Source organism: Melanotaenia boesemani, chromosome 18, assembly GCF_017639745.1.
Source record: "Melanotaenia boesemani isolate fMelBoe1 chromosome 18, fMelBoe1.pri, whole genome shotgun sequence".
Classification (NCBI taxonomy): domain Eukaryota; kingdom Metazoa; phylum Chordata; class Actinopteri; order Atheriniformes; family Melanotaeniidae; genus Melanotaenia; species Melanotaenia boesemani.
Window position 1 is genome coordinate 19,682,099 of NC_055699.1, and position 20,646 is coordinate 19,702,744.

Sequence of the window (20,646 nt, forward strand, 5' to 3'; positions counted from 1 at the left end):
TTTTTAACAAGTCAAAAAGAGGTACCCTAATATTGACCTGACCCGTCCAGCTTTTTTGGAACCCTTCTGTCGGGGTTCCAATCTAACTGATCCCACCCAAAAGTTTTGAACTTGACACAATTCAGTCTGTTGATTGGTTAAAAAAATGTCTTCTTCGTGTACAACCTGGCATAAAAACAAAGCAATAATGATTCCTTGTTTAAAGCAGATTTGTTTTTTGTTTATTAAATGTCAGTTTAAAATATCATTCTGAAGCACCACCAAGAAGAAAGAACCCAAATTGTTGGATGGCCACCATTCTCCTCTGTTTCTGAGTCTTGTTTTGGTTACACTTTAGGAAAGCGTTGCACTGCAATGGCGCCATGCTATTACAAAGCTGAGGCATCTAATGCTTTCTGGCTGATGCTCCACCTCTCAGGTAAGGTCATTGTTGACTGTGGAAACTCAACAAAGTTACAGTTTACAAACATATTCGCACCCAAACCGTCCCAACCAGCCATGTTGGTGGAAACAAGGCTTTAGCTATTCCTAGGAATTTGCTCTTCTGGATCCTTGATGGTGGTCCTGGGATCTGTTGGGGTCACTCTTCCAGTTTGGAGGTCACAGCCACAAGTCCTCCAATTTCTACAGGTACCATTGTTACCTTCACTGCACAAATCTTTTCAACTTTCCATCTTTAACTCTTGGTATTCTTACAGTTTTTCATGTTCCTTCTTCTTGATGTTACTATAATTTGGGATTGCTACATCTATGACCACCATGATGCCCAGTTAGTTAACCATCACCAATTGGCCCCTCTGGATCTGGAAGTCCCACAGGATCTTGGCACAATTACTCCCATTTTGACCTTGAGACTTCTAGCCCAAACTCAGTACAGATGTTCCTGCAGACCTGAGATCCCTAATCCTGGAAGCCTGGTGCCTTACAGGGTTTGGATGTTTAGTTCGGACAGTAAAACTGTTTTGATGCAGTGGTGCTATAAAAACTTTATAAACTAATAAACTAATAAATATGACAGCAGCACCCTAACCCTACAGCTTAAAAAGAATGTAATTTCCCTAATATCTGACTTCCATCCACAATTGAAGAGTTGATATAAATGGAATGAATTTATGGAATAATTTATGGTATTTGTGAAATAAAGTATCTGAAACCCCTACATCTGAGGTCTTTGATGACTTGAAATCAAAAGTGTTTTTGTTTAATTATGTTGTATGTACAGCATTAATCAGAGGAATTTTGATAGTTGTCAGATCGCATGGCTGTCCAGTTTGGGAAAGGAAGCTGAAACAAGAGATGGGTTTGGAGAGGTATGCCAGCATTTGGTCTTTAGCCACCTTTCCTGTCATCTCTGCTATGCCAGCCATGGCATCCAGTGTGTGGAAGAGCTGCAGGCTAAACCACTCAACTGCCCTCCACTTTTCAAAGCCCTGATGCCAATATGAGGCAGATAAACAGAAAAACAGACACATCTACTGACACTCAGATCCTCACCTTAATCCAGATTAACACACATATAAAGAGAAGTGAAGTAGAGGAACTGTGCTTTTTCCATTTATGATCACAGAGCTGCAAAATGCTGAAGACTAATCTTCAAAGCACTGTTTGCACAGGCCTGTGTGCTCAGTTATCACATGTAAATGCACTGAGGAGTACAAGTATTCATCAGAATATATTCTAAGCACAAAACCTTTTTTTATTTTTTCCTCTCTTGATGTCAGGAAATCTTGTTGAAAATTGAATTAATCTGGAAGGTAGGCTGTACAAGTCTCCCAGTCTTCCATCATTTCTGCACATACTGTAAAGGGCCCCCTTGTATAGCACTGTTAATATGATTACCAGCACTTTCCTCCTTGAGGGTTGTATTAGTTTTCACATATTAGGTTACTCGTGCTCTTACAATCCTGTCTTGGTGACTCAATGCATACATTTCTCAAATAAAGGAAGAACGTTACATATCTTATGTTGGCAGAAGGTTGTTCTGCCATTAATTTGTTTTAGTTGTGGAAAAAAGAAAACACTGTCCTTCAATTTGAAGATTTTACTTATCAGAAATAATAAGACCTCAGCAGGGCTTATGACTGAAATACAGTCTCAGATATTTCACACATGAATATTATAGCAATAAACTATTCAACACCAACTAAACCACACAGATTAAGCAGTTTGAAAAAGGTATATGCACCTCAAATGTAGCTCCTTTTATACACAGGCCAACTCAGTGTTTTACATAAAAAATACACAGAGCAATGTGCAAAAAAAACATTAACATGAGAATTTAAAGAAACTAAAATCGACAGAAAAACAAACAAAAACAAAACAAAACAAAACAAAAAAAACAGTGAGGTACATAAGATACAAACAGATGTCAAAGGGAACTACATCATCATCATTGTCATCATCACTGTGATCGTCATCATCATCAACACCATCATTATCACCATTAATGTATATATGCAAGATAATTATTCATTAAAAAAAACGATAAATCACATTATCAGTCTCTATCAACGTTTTTTCTTTAGTTCATTGAGGTTTGCAGCTTTCGTCTCTGCACAGCTCTGTTAGGCCTCAGTCATGCACCATGTTAAATATGCATAAGCATACGGACAGAGCTTTCTGTCCTTGTTCTGCATCCTTTACCTGCATATTTTTCGGCTGTTTTCAGAATGTGTGGATGCATAGCCAGACATAGCAAACAGGACATCACCACTGGAGATCACAGGGGCCCTGCTGCACAGCGTAGCACACTTGCAACCAGCGAAAGGAACAAAGAAGAAGAAGCTTAGCAGTCGAGTAACCACACTGACTACCATGGTCTACTTTGCTGCCTTTTTTATGTCTAATAATATATGTTATTATCTTAGAGAAGTCAATGTCCCCTTTTGACTTAACAAAATTCTTGTTTGTTGCACATTTTTAAGTGACTTTTGTTGACCATCACTCCATATTGTTGATAAAGATTGACACTCCTTGTTTCAGTGATGCCTGAGGGAACAGATTATTGTTTGACCTTAACCTTTATGCAGTGAAATCCTCTTGATACCTTGAACAATTTAAGGATATTATGCACTGTAGAAAGAGAAATCGGTTAATCCCTTCCAAGACACATTCTGGGTTGGGTTTTCTTCAAATATGCTGCTGCCCATCACTATTGAACGTCTCCACTTTGATCTGATCTACCTAAAAGCCCATGGTTTGTTCAGATCCAGCTAAGTAACCATAAGCTGTGCTGTCATGCTCTTTTTAGAGAAAAGAGCATAAAAGAGGCTTTCTGGTGCAACTTCTCAAAAACCAAACAAACCATATTTCTTCAGTCTTTCTCTGTTTGTACTGCCACAAAAAATTTAACACACTAACAAAGACCTACCTAGCAATCGAGATGTAGCTCTTTTTTGCAGCATCTCTGCATTGCTATCATAAAAAGTGCTCATACTTCCTGATGATCAGTACAGTGATTGCATTTGATCAAGCACTGAAAGCACTTAGCTGCTTCATATCCTCTTAATTCCAAACAGTAAGGTTGGACTTTATTTTTTCTCACTGTATTTTGGCTTAGATTTTACTCAGTAAGGAATAACTGTGTAATATATGCCAGACGATATTATGACCTTGTATTTACTTCATTTTAAATGCAATGTCCTGATACAGAAAACAACATAGAACTGAATGAGGATGCAATTTCTTTTCCACGGGTCTGTTTTTTTTTTTTGTCTTTTACCCTTCATTTTCCTGTAACTTATTGCCCCCCTTTCACCCACTAATAGCCCAACAGAGCTTGACATCTAATTTGCATTGCAGGGGGATTTTTCTGCTTCACATTCTGCCTGGAAGCTGCAGTCTTAACGTCATTCCATCTGATCAGATGGAGCTTAATTGCTGTGTTAAGTGCAACTTGACAGAGTCATGAAAAAAAAAAATCCACTATTACACATTCATGACCAGATCAACAGTGGGCCTGCTTGATAGGCACAACCTACTGCATAATGCTGTGAATTTAATGAACAGATGCAAAAGCAGCTTGGGAGGCAAAATATACTATATGCATACCTCTCATTGTTTCCATGTACTGACCTTTTTTTCTCTTGGTGGTATGATAACATATGACATGAATATGCTAGAAAATATAATACTGAATGCTTTACCAGTAATAATAAAAGTGAAGCAGTTGGTGCATTATAGTTGCGGCTTTTTCTGCTTTGTACTGTTGGGCAAAAACCAAAATCTCACCTGAGGCCACTGAAGCAAGGAAGCAATGAAAGCAGAAGTTGTGTTTTCCAGAACAAAAGAGACAATGCAATTAGCTGACTGAAAAGGGAAATGGCTTTATTTAACTACATAATGCGGAAGATTTAGAAAATGTCAAACCCCAACAAAAATGTAATAATAATAAAAAAAAAAAACAGGGATTTGTTTCAGCCATGTTGTACTGAAACAAGCTTGAGTTATAAGATGATGCGCAAAATGTTGCAAAAGTTGTTCAACATGCAATAAGTGCACATGTAACACAGATCACATGATGAGGTGTGCTCAGTCAGAGGCTTCTTCAGCTTCCTACCCTATTGTTTGTATTTAAGTGGTGTCACTTATGTCTTGGTTATGTATAACATTAACTGGTGTTCAACCTAACCCATTGTGGACCAGAGTGTGTGTCGTGAACATCTTCTGGATTGCTGAAAAATGCTTCATATTTGTGTTTTGTGTTGCTCCAGCTCTTTAGCTAATCAAACTGATGGATGGTAATTTAAGTTCCGCATAAACTCAAAAAAAGGGAGGCCAAGCCAAGTATTTTTTTCAAAGATGTCAAGAAAAGTAGCTTGTGGACCTTTCGTTGGGATCAAAAGGAGCCGAGTCAAATCATGTCAGAGTTTGCAGTAATCGGTTAGTTATGAGTTTGTCTTTACTTCATCTGGTTAGGCACTTTCTGTTTTAGCTTCTTGCATGTTGTGGCTAAATTAAAGCTTGTGGGGCGATTAAAGCTGTAATTACTTTTTAAAGTTTAATTCAATTCAGTTCATCTTTTTATAACAATTTGTACCCATCTGCGGGGCTGAAAGGTACATTTATGTTCTCAAGTAGTACATGGTACACATTTTTACTGTTTACTTTAATTATGGACAATATCAGGAGATAGTCTGTCTTGGGAAAACCAACCATGCCAAAGTTCCTTTGGGCAAGACAATAAATCCCACTATGCCTCAGAAGTTTTCATTGGCATATAAATCCATGTGTGATGGGATGGGATGTTCTTTTGGGATGTGATGAGAGACATTTTCTACTTCTAAACTCGTATACTGCTGTTGTACCCTCATCAGTGAGCACTTATTTGAACACTTGCATTTTGTACCTTAGATCAGCATTATTAAACTAGGGTACAGGATGTGTCATAGGAACAATACAGTACAATTAAGTACTTTACTAGACTGTATAGCCAATCTATGTCCTGGTCATCTTAAGGCACTTTTACAGATGCTGTTCAATTTAAACCAGTTCTTTTTTTTTCAATTAAAATCCTATTAAAACAAATCCATTCTATGATCCACGTGAGTACAATTTATAATAATAATAATAATAATAATAACTGCTCTTGTAAACCAATTTATATAAATCACTTGCTAACAAAAGGAAACCAAAGATCGCATTGAATCTTCCCTTTGATTTAGTTTCCCATCCTGAGCTGAATGGTGCGACAATAGAGAAGAAAAACTCCCTTTTAACAGGAAGGATACCTTCCAGCAGAACCAGAACCAGGAAGAAGGGACATCTGCTTCACTGACCAGGATATCCTAGCAATCTTTCTCATGGAGACAACATAGACAATGTTCACACTGCAGGCAAAAGTTATCCAAATCCATCTGTGTTCATATGACGTATGTCTGATTCCATTTTATGACAGCCTGATTTGCACAAACTCTATTTTTTCCAGTTCAATCCATACAAATTCAAAATATAGTCCTCTATCGTAAACACAGCGTGTAGCGTGTGACGTAGATCACTCCAGGGCTGTAAACTGTTCACACTGGAGTGTGATGATGGTTGCATTTTAATTATAATCTGAACAACAATGCAAAATCGTTTAATTGGACTTGAACTTTAACACTTGCATTGTGAGTGTAGCTAAAGATAAAGCTCCTAATAAGAATTTAGGTCAAGGTGAAACAGTCAGTTGCAGTTTATTAATAGCAAACACGCGTAAATACCTCAGTTTGTCCTAACAGAAGCAGAAAACAATGCAGGATTTGTCATTAATGGTCTAAACCTCAACTGCACTCACCCATTCACACCAAAAAAATGACAGATTTCCAAGATTTTCCTTTTTTCATCTGCTTGGCTTTGTAGAAGCTCATCTGAAGCCCAAGAGGTTCAAAATATTGGGAAGTTGAACTGACGAGTATTTCCCCATTTCAAAGCTTAAATCATTCTTGAATTGATTCAAGACAACTTTGATTCCAAAGGCCAATTCATTTATAGCTCACCCATGTCCATATCACATAACAACCATTAATCAGAACAAGAAAAGAAACAATGGGTTATGTTAGTAAAAGATCATGAGATTAGAATTAAGTGAAATCTATCAGCAATTTAATAATAAATACAAGAAAAAGGGATCAAAGTCCAAGTTAAAATATGACTTAAACAAAAGAGTATTGTCAGAATTCAGTAGTCTAATAGGCTGAAAGAATAAAAGACTCGGAGAAATGATTTGTTTTACTCAAGGGAGCGTATGGCGACTAAAAGGCATCATGACCAACTCATCAGCCAAAATGTGACACGGTTGCCTGATTGATAGTGATGGCCCTCGTTTTTACTTTCCATAGCTCAACTTTGAGGTATCTAGTTTGTCATCTTGGACAGTGTCTCACATCTCATTGCACAACACTGACCATTTTGGTTGTTTAACCACCACTTTGTTTAATGGAAGTATAGCCTGCAGAGTCACACGATTAAATGCCAGCAATATATATTTTAGGGAAAAAAAGTACATTCAAGATTAAATGTAAAGTTTAGCAAATACGATATAACAGCTAGTAAATAAACTTTAAATCTTGAATTTTTTATTATTATTATGATGATTATATGAGATTCACTGAGCTACAAACTACGACTGCAGCCAATTTAAATGTCATATTTTGAGGAAGGTGGAATACAGTAGTGCTTTGATGAAGTGGCTCAATTTAGTAGACAGAGGACCCATTTGGTTGGTTTAATGATTAACTGACCATCCCGTCATTAAACCATCTGCGGCTGGGACTTTTGCATACAGCAAAGACTGGCTGTAAGAATGGCTAAAAAAAGGAATAATAATAAAGTAAAGCCCAGTTTGTGGTGAGCCTGTACGCTGTGGTGACCAAGTTTTAGGTTATTTCTTGCTTTGTAATCTGATGTAGTAAAACAAGCTCGTGCGCTAAGCGGAAGAGAGAAACTGGGTGAGGGGGAGGGAAGAGAGACAAATACAGAGAGTTGGCGAGAGAGCGTACGTATGCGTGTGAGTTAACGGAGGAAGGGTGCAGGACGCACTCCATCAGCAGCTTCACTAACGCCCGACTGTCATCCGTGGAGAAGGTGCTCACATCTTCAGCAGCTCCGTTTGCAGCAGGTTCGCAGTTTCAACCGACGTAACATGGGTACGATTTAAAACGAGGTGTCTTACCGAAGCGTTGGCAGTTTCATTCAAGAAGATTCTCTGAAAGCTCGTCCTGCTTTAAGATAGAATAATGATGGAGTATTGGAGGCAGTGCGCGCTGTGGTTAATAAACTGCAAAGTCCTTCCATCTAACCATCGGGTCACGTGGGAGTCTGCACAGGTATTTGACTTGGCACAAACCCTGAGGGATGGAGTTCTACTGTGCCATCTGCTCAACAACCTGAGGCCCCAGTGCATCAACCTGAAGGAAATCAACCTCCGACCGCAAATGTCACAAGTAAGAAACACCCCTTATGTCCACTCCTCTCTTCGTCGGTAGCCCCGATGGAGCGAGCGCAACCACACTTCCTCACAATTATCCCGTTTTTAAATGTTCATCGCTTCTCGGCAAATATGGTATTCATGAAATAACATACCTTCACTTTTTAAAATGTAATAATCGGTATAAGAAATTCGGCTTAATTTGATTCACAAATTAAACAGTCCTTTATATGATAATTGAACTTTTTTTTCTCACAATTGCCGCATCAATCTACCGCCCGGACTGTGTGTAGGTAGGAGGCAATGAACTGCACACATAAGCAGCCAACAATGTACATCGGCTGAAATATTTGTCATTTCAGTTCCTTCTCTTGTACACCTGTATGCCGAAAATATGTCCTCTCCTCGGTATCTTGAATAGGTCCTATTTTATATTTTCTTGCGTGGTTATTTTTATCAGTTAGCGAAAAACACTTAACTTACGAAAAAAAAGAACGATATCTGGTTGGTTGTTAAGGGGTCAACTCTGGTCCTGTTTTAAAGTTATTCTCTTAGCAAAAATGTCAACAAATTGTTTTCCTAAGATTGTTTGACTTTACTTATGAGTATTGCTACTTATAGGGAGTTTTAAGCTGCTCTGTCTTTTCTGAAGTAGTCCAATATTGGTTAACAGCTGGTATAGTTGGAAGGCTTTATTGTAGCGTAATATGTTCTTTGATGCATTTTATTGAATAATAAAGCATATACACCTGTTTTTGCTTAGCAAGAAAAATATTTTTGTTTGTAATAAATAGATAGGTACATGTGGCTCCTGTTAGTCAGATACCATCTGCTACTGTAACAGGACAGTCTGAGCCAGGACTGGATTAATATCCACCTTCATAACACTGAATCTGGGTGTCTGGCTCAGTGACAACACACAGTGAGGTAGACATTCACCTACTGAGTCTGCAGACCTGCTGCAAGAGGATTAGACTGTATTTGTAAAACACTCACATACACACTGACCACAGCATATTGTTTTATAATGGATGCAGTGATGTTTACATTTAATTCAAAACAGATGATCTGAGGTATAAATATATGTCACCATGATGTACAGATGCAGGGTGGGGGGCTGGTTTGGTTCCTGGGAAAAAGCACTTCAAACCCAAATGGCATGGTGGCACAGTCAATATGATATGCAGTTACTGTTCGTTCACAATCAAATTGGGTATCCGCTGCTCGACTACAGCATGCTGGGTAAGTGGGCAATTTAAAAATGTGGAGGTTTTAAATATCAGAGTCAACCATGTAAGGATCTGTTTACTCAGAGGTTTCAGTCAAAACTAGATTGGGCCAGTAATAGTCCATTTGCTGCTAATGCAAAAGTTTATGCTCCAGCCAATATCAGTTCTAATATGTACATAAAGTGGTTCAGTGTGTTCTTTCAGCCGTGACATAATGACACACAACAGAAGTGCCACTCGTAGTGGGGTTGTGAACCACACTTTAGGCTCAGCGCCCGGCCTGGCCGGGTACAGACTGGGTTATTTATAGGTAGACTGTGCTTTATGCATGGCCGAGTACCGTGCTGAGACTGACCCAGTGATGAAGCTGCATTTAGAGGCAAATTAGCCACACAGAAGCTTAAAAATACAACAGACGGACCCGGTTACTATTAAATCAAAGGAATAAATGTCCACTTTAGACGCCTCTCTTCCATTTAAGTCACACAGTACGAGGATGGATACCAATTTCTCCTAAGAGCACATCATTGTTAAAAAAACAAAACAACAAAAATCGGCGTCAAAACCCCCCCAGCAAGTTCCCTCCCCCTGTCCCCCCAAAGTTTAATTTACATAACTGAGGGTGGAGTTGCTTCCCCTTTCAACCTGAATAATGCATGAGGGACCGTGGCAGCTACTTTATCATTGGCCAATAATAACACCCGGGACGCTGCTGTGGCCTCACCCACGGGACCGATGAGATGGAAAGACAAAGGCAGAGAAAAGACGAGTGCTACAAAGACTGTCTGGCCTCCAAAGAGGCATCTCAGAGGACATAAGGGGACCTGGGGGGGGAGTGGCCAGTGTGCTGTACTGGGGTGAGCTGCTTAATTAAAGCACAATGCATTGGAGGCCTGAGAGCTCACATGTGTGATACTGATGAACTGAGCAGAACTGTATTACAACCTTCCTTTTGGTAGAAAAATGATGTTACAGTTAGTCAGTTACAGAGCCTAGACATGTTTCGGCTGCAGCTAGGGCAGAGCTTGGCTTATCTACCAAAGTAAATGCCACATAATCAGTAGTTGTTTTCTCACCGAGTCAAAATCAGGACTTTAGCTTTTAGAGGAACTGTGTGTTGCTTGTCATGGTGCAAGCGGCTGACTGTATGGCCAAACGTGTGTGCAACAAGAAGCCTCTCATTTGCTTTATTTCTGAAATGTTTGGGTAACTGTTGGCTTGTATAGAAGAATAAACCTTTGAGGCAAAGGATGCATAAGTAGAATAGAATATTGCCATTATACAGAGTACAACGAGATTTAAAGCTAGCTGCTTACATATGTAAAAGTGGGCTTTTCTTAGGCTTTACCAGTAATTGAATTTGAACTCTTGAGAAATTCGCCCTGGCATCTCTTTAACTTGTTAAGCCTACTGTTACTTAGTTTTCTGTGACAGAGGATTAAAGAGCTGCCGGGTTCAGAGCGAGGAGGCTGTAGCGAACCCACCAGCTGCTGAAAGCCTCTACTCGCTCTCAAACGCAGACTAGCCGTGAGCCTCAACAAGCACAGGAAATCAGGAAATGAAATAGAGGAAGGAAGTGAAACCAAACATGCCCCCGACTGAGCTCAGACCAAAGCTCCGAGATGTCAGGCACAACACCAGGCCGCTCGACCTCAGGCAGGGAAAAACTGAAGAAAAAACTGAATAGCTTTGGTCTTCAAAAAATTTCAAGTTTTGCATCTTTTGAAAGTGAAAGAGAGAGTTAGACAAAGTGAGGAAAAGTCAGGTCGAATACTGATGAGTGCCAACAAATGATGCAAATACACTGAAAGTTATGATTCCAGGCCAACACAGAAGTGCTTTGAAAAGTTTCTGAATGTGTTGCAGAACTCTCTCGCTTTAACCTACATACACCCGGCCCTAAAACGGATTTATTATCTGTAGATTTTCAACTTTCATTGTCTTTTTTTTCTAAGTAATTAAATCAGTTCTTCCATTAACTGTTTACTTTTGACAGTTTAGGAGCCGGTTCACCATCGCAGCTGACCTGACATTGACTTCTTGAGGCCAGAGCAGCTGTATTACACATGTAGACACTGCACACTTAGAGAATACCATTATACATGAAACACTGACACATATGTATATTTTATGAAACCGAGACTGAGGTTCTGTGATGTGAAAGTAAGAAGAGAAAATACTGTTTTTGCAGAGCCAGCTCTCCATTCGGCAACCTTCAAAAGGCTGTTAAGCTCGCTCAGAGAGACACAACTTAGAGCTAGCGTGGGAAGATGACAAAGACAAAGAGGAGATGTTCTTATTTGCTTTATGGCTTCAATGTGAAATGGCAAAATAGCTTGTAATTATGTGTAAAAAGTTATTGTTGTACAAAGATCTTAAGGTGTCAAATTTAGATCAAGTGCAATTAAAGATTCAAAGCCTATTCTAGGATTGTAACTGGTATTTAAATACAACTTACTTCATAATAAACCATAGAAACAGAGATAAGGGAACCACATGAGGTTAAACTGTGTAAGTTACACACATAGTCTGTTTCTCTTTGCATATAATCCAGTTTCTAGTCTGCTAATCAGCTTCTGTAGTTAATGATAAATGCATACGCCGCATTACTTCCGGGCCAAAGGTTCAGGATTAGTTGTTGTAGAAGTAAACTGGAGATGAACTTTGTTCTGTTGGAGAAGAATAAACAAACAAACAAACAAACAAACAAAAGGCTGTCGAGCTTCTTGCATGCAGTCAAACTTTCTGACTCATGTTTTGGATGCAGCTGTGAAAAAAAAACTTTCCCAGTCATGGTTTAAAATCAGGCCAAGAGTAAGCCCACCTGTTTTTAAACCTAGGAATCCATTAGACTGGGTATGACTACAAAATTCAGCTGGTCCGAATTCACTTTCACACCACACGTTAGTCAAACTAACCTAAAGGTTTGACTATAGTATTCCCCTCCTTACCGGATGTGGCACTACATCAAGCTTTACTGAAGGTCAAGACAAAAAAAAACAACGAGAGACAAGAAAGCTTGTTCTCATTTTAGTTAATACGGCTGCTAGAGAGCGCAGTTGGCAAAGCATCTGTTTCCCATCTGGAAGACCAGAGTTCAATTCCCCCAGGGCTCAAATCCTAACACCTTCCATTTGGGTCCTTACGCAAGATGCGGCTTACCACTGTAAGTTGCTTTGGATAAAAATGTCTGCTAAACAACTGTAATGTAATACAGGACAACTTTCACATCAGTTGTGTCCATGTCCTGCATTTGTTTCTTGTGAAGAGACCACAGAGTTTCTGTTTATCCGGGTTTCGCATTTACTCCTCCCTAAATGAACCAGACTATCTGAGCAAACAAACTACAGTTGGATTAAGACGGGCGGGTGGGAATACATCTTTAATGTATGGATACATTGTTTGATAAACCGGTTGTGCCAGTTTTAGTTTGCAATGTCAGATTTTTGCACCGCTATCTCTGTGGTTTGTGTCACATCTCCTGTCACATACTCCTTCGTTTACATGGTAACAGCAGATGTAGCTAAGCTGGTTCTAATCCAGTAAGCAGGACATTTCACATGTAAATATACAGTTAGTTGCTGACTGTACTGAAGCATGAAGGCATCACAATGTGTTATTGAGGACACTGATTCATAAAACACAATTTTTTTTCTGCAAAAGTGTTAATTTTTTGTCAGTCTTCTGATATACCAACATGGCTACAGAGATGGGGCTACATCACTAACTTCTGCCAGCAGTTTAATTTAGTCTCTGTTTTTACCTGAGTGTGACTTTATGGTGAATGTAGAAGGCAAAAAACAGCCACATTTGTGTAGACATGACTTAGCGAGTAGCGATTACTAACACCTGGACTATGAAGTCTTGAAATGAAGTAACCAAGATTGACTTAATACTACCTGTGTTAACCTGAATCAGAGGGACTGAGGTTGCCTGCAAAATATGGAATTAATTAAGCATTGGGCTGCGCAGTGGTGTGGTGGGTATCCCTGTGGCCTCACACCAACAACTTGTTTAAAATTACATGTAAAATTTGGAATTAATCCAGAAAAATCTAATAAGTTGAATTGGAGAAGTAAATCCAAGGAATAACAATTAAAGTGTAACTACACCCCCAACTTTTTGTGCAACTCCACCCACTACCAAATTTGGAAAAATGCCTGAAACTGCAAGGGTTTGGGTGATCAGGGAGCAGAGAGTGGGCAGGTCAGAACGCACAGGTAGAAATGATTGACAGACAGCAGCTCAGCTCACTGGCAAGATGGAAAGCGAGATTCACAAAGCAGCTACGCCACAGAGCGTCTTTGAGGTGGAAGACTTTTCCCCATCCTGAATCTCCTCAGCTACACATGAACAAGGTGGTCCTGAACTGTATCAGTCTGAACCGTTAGCGTTGTTATGCTACCCTGTCAGCAGCTCCAGCAGCTCTGGAAAGCTGTGGATACTCGCGGCAGGTTGTGGCAGCTGCAGGAAGTGCTGCTGGAAGTTGCCGCTGCTACAATTTGAGCTGCTGTCTGTCATCAGATGAGGATCAGCAAGTAAAGAATAAAGTCCAGTGTTACTTTTACACCCCTCAAAAGCACAAATCCGTCCCACTGCAGGAATATTTAATCAGAAACTCTGTTAAAGAATAGAAGGCTGAAACTAGCAAATCTACACCATATAAGTTCACATCCCTTCATATGCGTTGGTGGCTATCTATTTGCGAAGAAGCACCAAGTACAGCTCTACATCCCGAAAAACAAAACCTGGTTTTACCCTGTAGGGGGTGTTATGGGTAATTTTTTTTACCTACAAAATCCTGTTTTAAAAGGAAATTTAAAAAACTACAAATTCTATCAACAGTATAGATAGTTTTCACCGCAATTGAAGATTAATATGTTGTTTACAGCTGAAATGGCAAATATCTGTTGACTGATGGAAAATCAATCTATGTAACATGTTTAAATTGGATTGAGGAATATCAAATAAAGATGAGTATTAACACATTGGCCATTTTGACCGTGCACTATGACCGATTCAGCAAAGAAACCCAAGAGGACATAATTAGAGAAAACGGTAAAAAAAAAAGTAAGTGGCAAAGCAAGAGATGAGGCAAGTCGACACTGGGCTGGCTTTTACTGGCTGGAGATCAGAGAAATAGCAGGAAATGACACAGATGCCAAATTAGGGGGTGCCAATGTGCGAAAATCTGCCAAAGTTCAGTAGTGCCATTTTAAATAGATATGAAGGTACGCGGAGAGAAAGCATGAATCTGAAATTAATCATGTTGGTCATTTTCAGGACAAAAACTATATATAAAAAAAGTAGATAATGAAAAAAAATCACTTGTAAATCTGGATAATTTGGAGGGTCTGATCATCTATATTGTTTCAGGTTGTTTTCAAGATGATGGCATTTTAAAAAATACCAGACAAATCTTGAACTAGTCTTAATCGCTGCCTGGGAAAACTACTCCTGTAGCTGTTTTCCTTCTTAGGAATCATAAAAACATCCTGCTTTTCTGCTTTTTGGAACTCTGAATTTGTTTGTATGGGAACAAAATGGCGCTTAAGTTAAAGTCAGACTCCAGGAACCATAACTCACACTGATTATTCTCACCTGTATGCATATTAGCAACCTCATGCTATCAGTATGCAGCAGGTGTGTAGAGGACGCAGCCTGGGAGCCTTCTTGATGAGCCGCTGTCGCTTGGCTGCTCTTGTTGGTTCATGTAGAAATGGAAAGAGGATTGCAGCCGTCAGCGTATAAATAAGTTGGCCTCCCATATGCGATTCCTGTGTGGCGTAACACAGTCGCTCTGGTTTGTTCTGCCATGTCATTGCTATGGCGTACGATCGTGAATGGTTTCGTGAATGGCGACATGGCTGCAGATCGACTGTGCTGCCTCTCATGCACACACCAGTGCAACTGACCTTTCATTCCGTCACCAAGGTAACAAGCCTGAACCACATCCAGCCAGTAAAGGCTGTGATACAGGGCACATTAAACTATAGATGATGTATATGCTGATTTTATTAGGCGATATTCAGTGGTGGAGAATGCATCTGAAATCAATGTTTATGATGTTACTCAGTTGTGGTGTTGGAGCTCCAGTTAATCAGTGCTGAGTGCTCTGAAAGCTCTGAGAAAGTCAATGCCATCTGTTGTTTTTCTGGCAAACAAACAGTCTTCATCATAAATGACACGGCACTCCTCACATGAGAGAAGACCCTTCTGCATATGTAATCATACTAAGAGTTTATGGAGCATCTTTAACCAGCATGAGGACGTTGAGCAGTCAGGGCTTGCATATTTACATTTGGATGATACAACCACAGGCAGAACCAGCAGCCTTCTCCTATTAGAGCCACCATCCCCGAAGTCTGAACCCTGACATACTCAATGCTTCACTGGATAAATGAAAATGGATGGAAGTGAATATTTCTTTGTTGGATTTATTCTATGGTTGACTCAGAGTGGACATGGATAAGGACTGGAGCTCAGTTTTATCTAAGACTTCCTGTTCAGAGTGAGTCAGGGTGGAAGTGATGGTTCATTGCTGGTATTTGGAAACAGGAAAGTCTTTATTTGTGTAACAACACCACAGCAGACCAACCAGCTGCCCCAACTTCTTCTTTTAAAGAGGTGCTGAGGATCAGCTAATCAAAGGCATTGATTGGCTGCTGACCCTCTTCATTCTTGTGGAAGCAGTAGGAGTAAACATAGTTTTTTATGTACTGCTTGTGCAAATTCTTTTGAGTAAACTATGTACAATGTCATGTATGTACCTAATTTTTATGACCTGGTAAAAGCTAAAAATTTAATTGATTTTTTTTAACCCTTTTTACTAAATTTTTATTTATTTAATTAGGTTATTTTCTATTATTTATTTTATTTGAATTTATTGGCCCTATAACAGACTGACTGGGTGTAACTCGCCTGTTAATAACTGGCAGAGGCTCCTGCTGCCTGCATATCTGAATTAGAGTAAGCAGTACAGAAAATATTTTCATTTTAATTTTGTAGTTTTAGTTTTAAAACCTTATAGGAACCAGAAATGTAGTTTTATTCTATATTTTTTACATAATATTTTGTTATTTTTGTATGTCCAGATTGGTAAAATCTTACAATTAAACACATTAAGAAGAATACTATATATTCTGTAGGTCTTAAGCTCTCAACACTAACAGAGAAATAGATAAATGCTCACAAAACGGCGGTATGCTCCCCAGGTCAGAAAGCAATTGACCCAACCATGTTGAGTAACACAGAAAAACATAATTCACACTTCTATAACCCAACCCAATCTTCCAAGATCTAGTTAATAAGATTTTGTGTAGGAGGAGGAGGAGGAGGGGAGAGGACAGGATGCCGTCACCTCTGCATTTGCTCTTTTAGCCTGTTTGTTTTATTTAGTGCTTCATTTAGAACCCGTTTATAATATTTAATTCCCGGCTCTCTACAAGCAAAAGGTCTTTTTGACTCAGTCTGAAACTGTTGAGCCAAAGTTCTTGACCTATGTTACCATTACCAAGAGGGTCACGTTTCATGCAACACTAATTCAATTCCTGTATCTAGTGGGGGGATGGAGTGAGCTTTGTGTTTATGTGGGGGTCACTGGGGTTAAATTCTGGATTTAATGGAAAACAGCTTCTGAGACACGTATTGGTGTTGTGGGGGAGGTACACAATTTTCTCTCCTTATTCTCATAACATTAAAGGAGCAGAGAAGCTGAGCTGTGTGCCTTTCTATGTCATTTTCTGAGTCAAGCTGCAGGTCCTTGGTGTGAATGAGGAAGTCAAACACACACACCAGGAGAAAGGTTTGCTGCCATCCTCAATTTTTCCAGCGATTGTTCACTTTAAACCACAGTACAGCTGATCATGCAGTTTGGGTGTCATTAACCTCTGTGCATGTTAATGCTGTTAGATGACTTTGTAGATCCACTCTGTAGTGTGTGTGTCACTGTGGACAGAGATATTTTGGATATTGTGCTTGAAGACTGTCATATCTCCCTGAAAAATGTTGGTTCTGGCCTTTTTTTTTATAGCAGCTGGTAACCAGTGAGCTCCTGAAAAAACAGAAATGGGATGAGACACAAGTAAAAAAACAAAAAAAACAAAAACAAAACAAAGCTTAAAAAAATCACAAGTGATTGGAAAAAGTGACTCAAGGACCATCTGTGTGTCACGTCTGTGTTTTTCATGTTATGTGGTGCTGTATTCCAAGAGTGTGTGGGTTTTTATCTAACAGTATAGTGCATCACATAAAGGGGAATTGACATGATTTTACCACAGTCTATTTCTGGAACTAAAAGGTGTTGACTGTTGTTTTATGTTGACAAAATTCTATTAAGATAAGTAGGATGATGTGTGTCTTCACTCACTGGGGAGATGACAGGGTTTTTTCATCAGCGTCAGCAGAAATACACTTACCCTCCACCTCCCATTTCCTGGTTACACAGCTGACAAAAGCTCCTACGTGACATGGATGTGACCTGTTCGCTGGAATTGCGATTATGTCACAATGTCAGCTGGTCTGGGCCCGTGATGTACAATATCTCAGAAACCTGGAACTTTTTAGCATACCTTGTAACTAGCACCCCAATCAGCAAACATATGAAACAGAAATACGGTTGATCTGAGGATCCACTGATGCTGAACAAGGTTTGAACAGTGAAATGGATGTCTTGCTGTATTTCATAGAGAAGAAGAACAGGATTTCATTACACCCCGCAATACACACCGGGGCCATAAAAGGCTCCAGCTTGTTGCTATGGAGCTTTGACTTGTATCGAGGAATACATAAGCAGAAACTGGATCCTTATTGTGGATACAGAACACGACCTTGTATCAAAAATACAGCAGCTTGTTGCACGAGACTTTTTTTGTCTTATATTCCACATGGTTGGTTTTAGAAATAGAAAGTGCTGGAGGAATTTTAAGCCCTTCATACACTGTTCGTATATAAACGATGTATTTTCTAGCAGGGTGAGTCAGTGTGTGTTTGCAGATTACTGCTGAGCTTAATCTGTCCTCAATTCCTTATTTTACACAATGAAGTTCTTTGCTGGTTCTCTTGATATGTAGAAATACACAAATGTTTCTGTTTGCATTTGTTTTGGATGTGCTGGTATTGCATTACTGCTCATAATTAAAGCCCAGTGTAAAGCATTTTTGAGGTTTATGCAAATAATTCTTGTAAACACAACGTAATCAAGTGTGTATGTTGAGGATGGCTTCAGTGTTTATTTTGTGACGGCATACTCTGTATCGTCAGGAGGTCTCATATATTCAACAAAGTGTTGGAAACATTCCTCAGAGGTTTTGCTCCACATTGACATGACAGCATCACACAGTTGCTGCAGATTTGTCAGCTGCATCCACGTTCCACCACATCCCAAAGCTGCTCTATTGGACTGAGATCTGGTGACTGTGGAGGCCATTGGAGTCCAGAGGGTGGGCAAGCAAGATCATATCACCCCCATCTTGAAAACTCTTCACTGGCTCCCTGTCAGGATATAATACAAGATCTCCCTCCTCACCCACCAGTGCATTCATGGACATGCCCCTCCTTACCTACAGGAACTCCTCACCCCTCACACCTCCTCACGCACCCTCTGTTCTGCAACAACAAACACCCTCCAAATTGCCAGAAGCTCCGCAGCATGGGTGATTGGGCCTTTTCAGTTGCTGCCCCAAGACTGTGGAACACCCTACCAGACCAACTGAGAGGCCCAAAAGCAAAACTTAAAAACCTTCCTTTTTTTTTTTTAAAAAAAAGCATATAAAACATAAAATAGCATTAAAAAGACTATTTTTATTCCATCTTTCTTTAGTACTTTGAGATTCCCTGTAATATAAAGTGCAATACTAAAAAAAAAAAGTACTAATAATAATAATAATGATAATAATAATAATAATATAATAATAATAATAATAATTATTATTATTATTACAGTGAACTCATTGTCATGTTCAAGAAAGCAGTTGAAGATGATCTAAGCTTTGTGACATGGTGCATTATCCTGCAGGAAGTAGCCATCAGAAGATGCTACACTGTGGTCATAAAGGGATGGACATGGTCAGCAACAATACTCAGGTAGGCTGTGGTGGTAAAACCATGCCACGTTGGTATTAAGGGGGCCAAAGTGGGTCAAAAAATGTAACCCGTCACTCCATTGTCACTTAAATCCCCTGTAATTACAGCAAATAGTAACAGGTTTACACCAATGCTAATTTCTGTGCAGTTTTACCTTTTAATTCTTCTTCTTTTAGGTTAATGCGTGTATTTACACCTAACTGGTTCATGGTGTTAGCAGAAATCAGTTATATAACCTCACACAAGGTTCATATTCTCTTAGAAATTTCCATCCACTCATCACTGATATTACAAAAAACTCAGCTTTCAATCATTTCTTTCTGTAATTTGTGTTTTTGGGGCAGCATAATCTTTACTAGAAAAAGTAGTATTCTTCTCACAAATTAAGTTTTAATTCATTGTGGGTTTTCTTGGGTTGATGGGTCAAAAATTAGACATCCAGACTAAAAGATGTAAACATTTCTTTGAATTTTCCCAAGCGAATTGGGCTCATCCTTCCAGTTATATGTTTGGCCTCTCTTCTTAGTGCGATTAACAGAGTTCAATCAAAACTTTAGTGATTCCCTGCAAAGACCCTGGTTTTTTAGCACAGTTCATATTTTTTTCGATGAGCTCTACAAATCGTCCTCACAGCTGCAGAACTGCTGTGGAAGGTGCCTTCTAGCCATTTAGAGCAACCTGAGATTCAGTGTGCTGCTCAAAGACTTGTCAGCACATTAGGGGGCTGGCATAGATTTCCTTGCCCTCCAGTTAGCAGACAAACAAGGTGGTCGGAACCTTGGGAAAGCTTCTTCTATTTTAAACCTTTCTCAGCTGGTTATTATGTGTTTGGATTAATGGTCCTATTGGAAGACTTTGTTAGCTTTATTTGAAACTTTTTTTCTGATTATTGGAGGTTATTCTACTTCTTCATTAGTCTGGCATCTCTTTTCAATCTTTAAGTTTCACTAAGCTCCAGGGCATAAAACCACCACTGAAATGCTAACAAAACCAACCACTTGCATCAAATCTTTGATTCAGTCTCCTGTCTTGAGCATGGACAGAGTGGTGGGCGACGGTGGAGAGAACAAACTCCCTTTTAGCACGAAGGAAAACCTGCAGCAGAACCAGAACCCCAGCAGTCTAAATGGGTCAGATTCGGTAGAGGATGAGTCATTACACATTTTTTGTTTTTTTCAGAGGCAAAAACTAGGAAGGGTACCAGAACATTTTAAAACCCATCCCACTTTTTTTTTTACGACCTGTAAGAACAAAGCGGGATCAGCACCAGGTTTGAATGTACCTTGGATTTTTTTTTGTTTTTTTAAAACCACATGCCAAGAATATGACACAATATGTTTGTGTCTTATTCTCCTTTGTTGTAATTCAAGACAGGTGCTGCATCCCCATGTTAAGTAGCTGATGCATCATCCGGTTCATAACCCACCT

At 39.4% G+C, this 20,646-nt stretch overlaps 1 protein-coding gene across 2 annotated transcripts in view; it reads left to right on the forward strand.

Annotated features, from left to right (window-relative positions):
• The first annotated feature begins 7,501 nt into the window (after positions 1 to 7,501).
• LOC121628876 (guanine nucleotide exchange factor VAV3) overlaps positions 7,502 to 20,646 on the forward strand; it is a 106,257-nt gene continuing 93,112 nt past the window's right edge. Inside the window, exon 1 of one of the 2 annotated variants that reach the window (XM_041968253.1) lies at positions 7,502 to 7,922. In XM_041968253.1, the coding sequence (XP_041824187.1) occupies positions 7,716 to 7,922 (207 nt within the window). In that variant the 5' untranslated portion in view covers positions 7,502 to 7,715. The remainder of the gene's footprint in view (positions 7,923 to 20,646) is intronic. The other variant, XM_041968254.1, reaches the window with a different exon arrangement.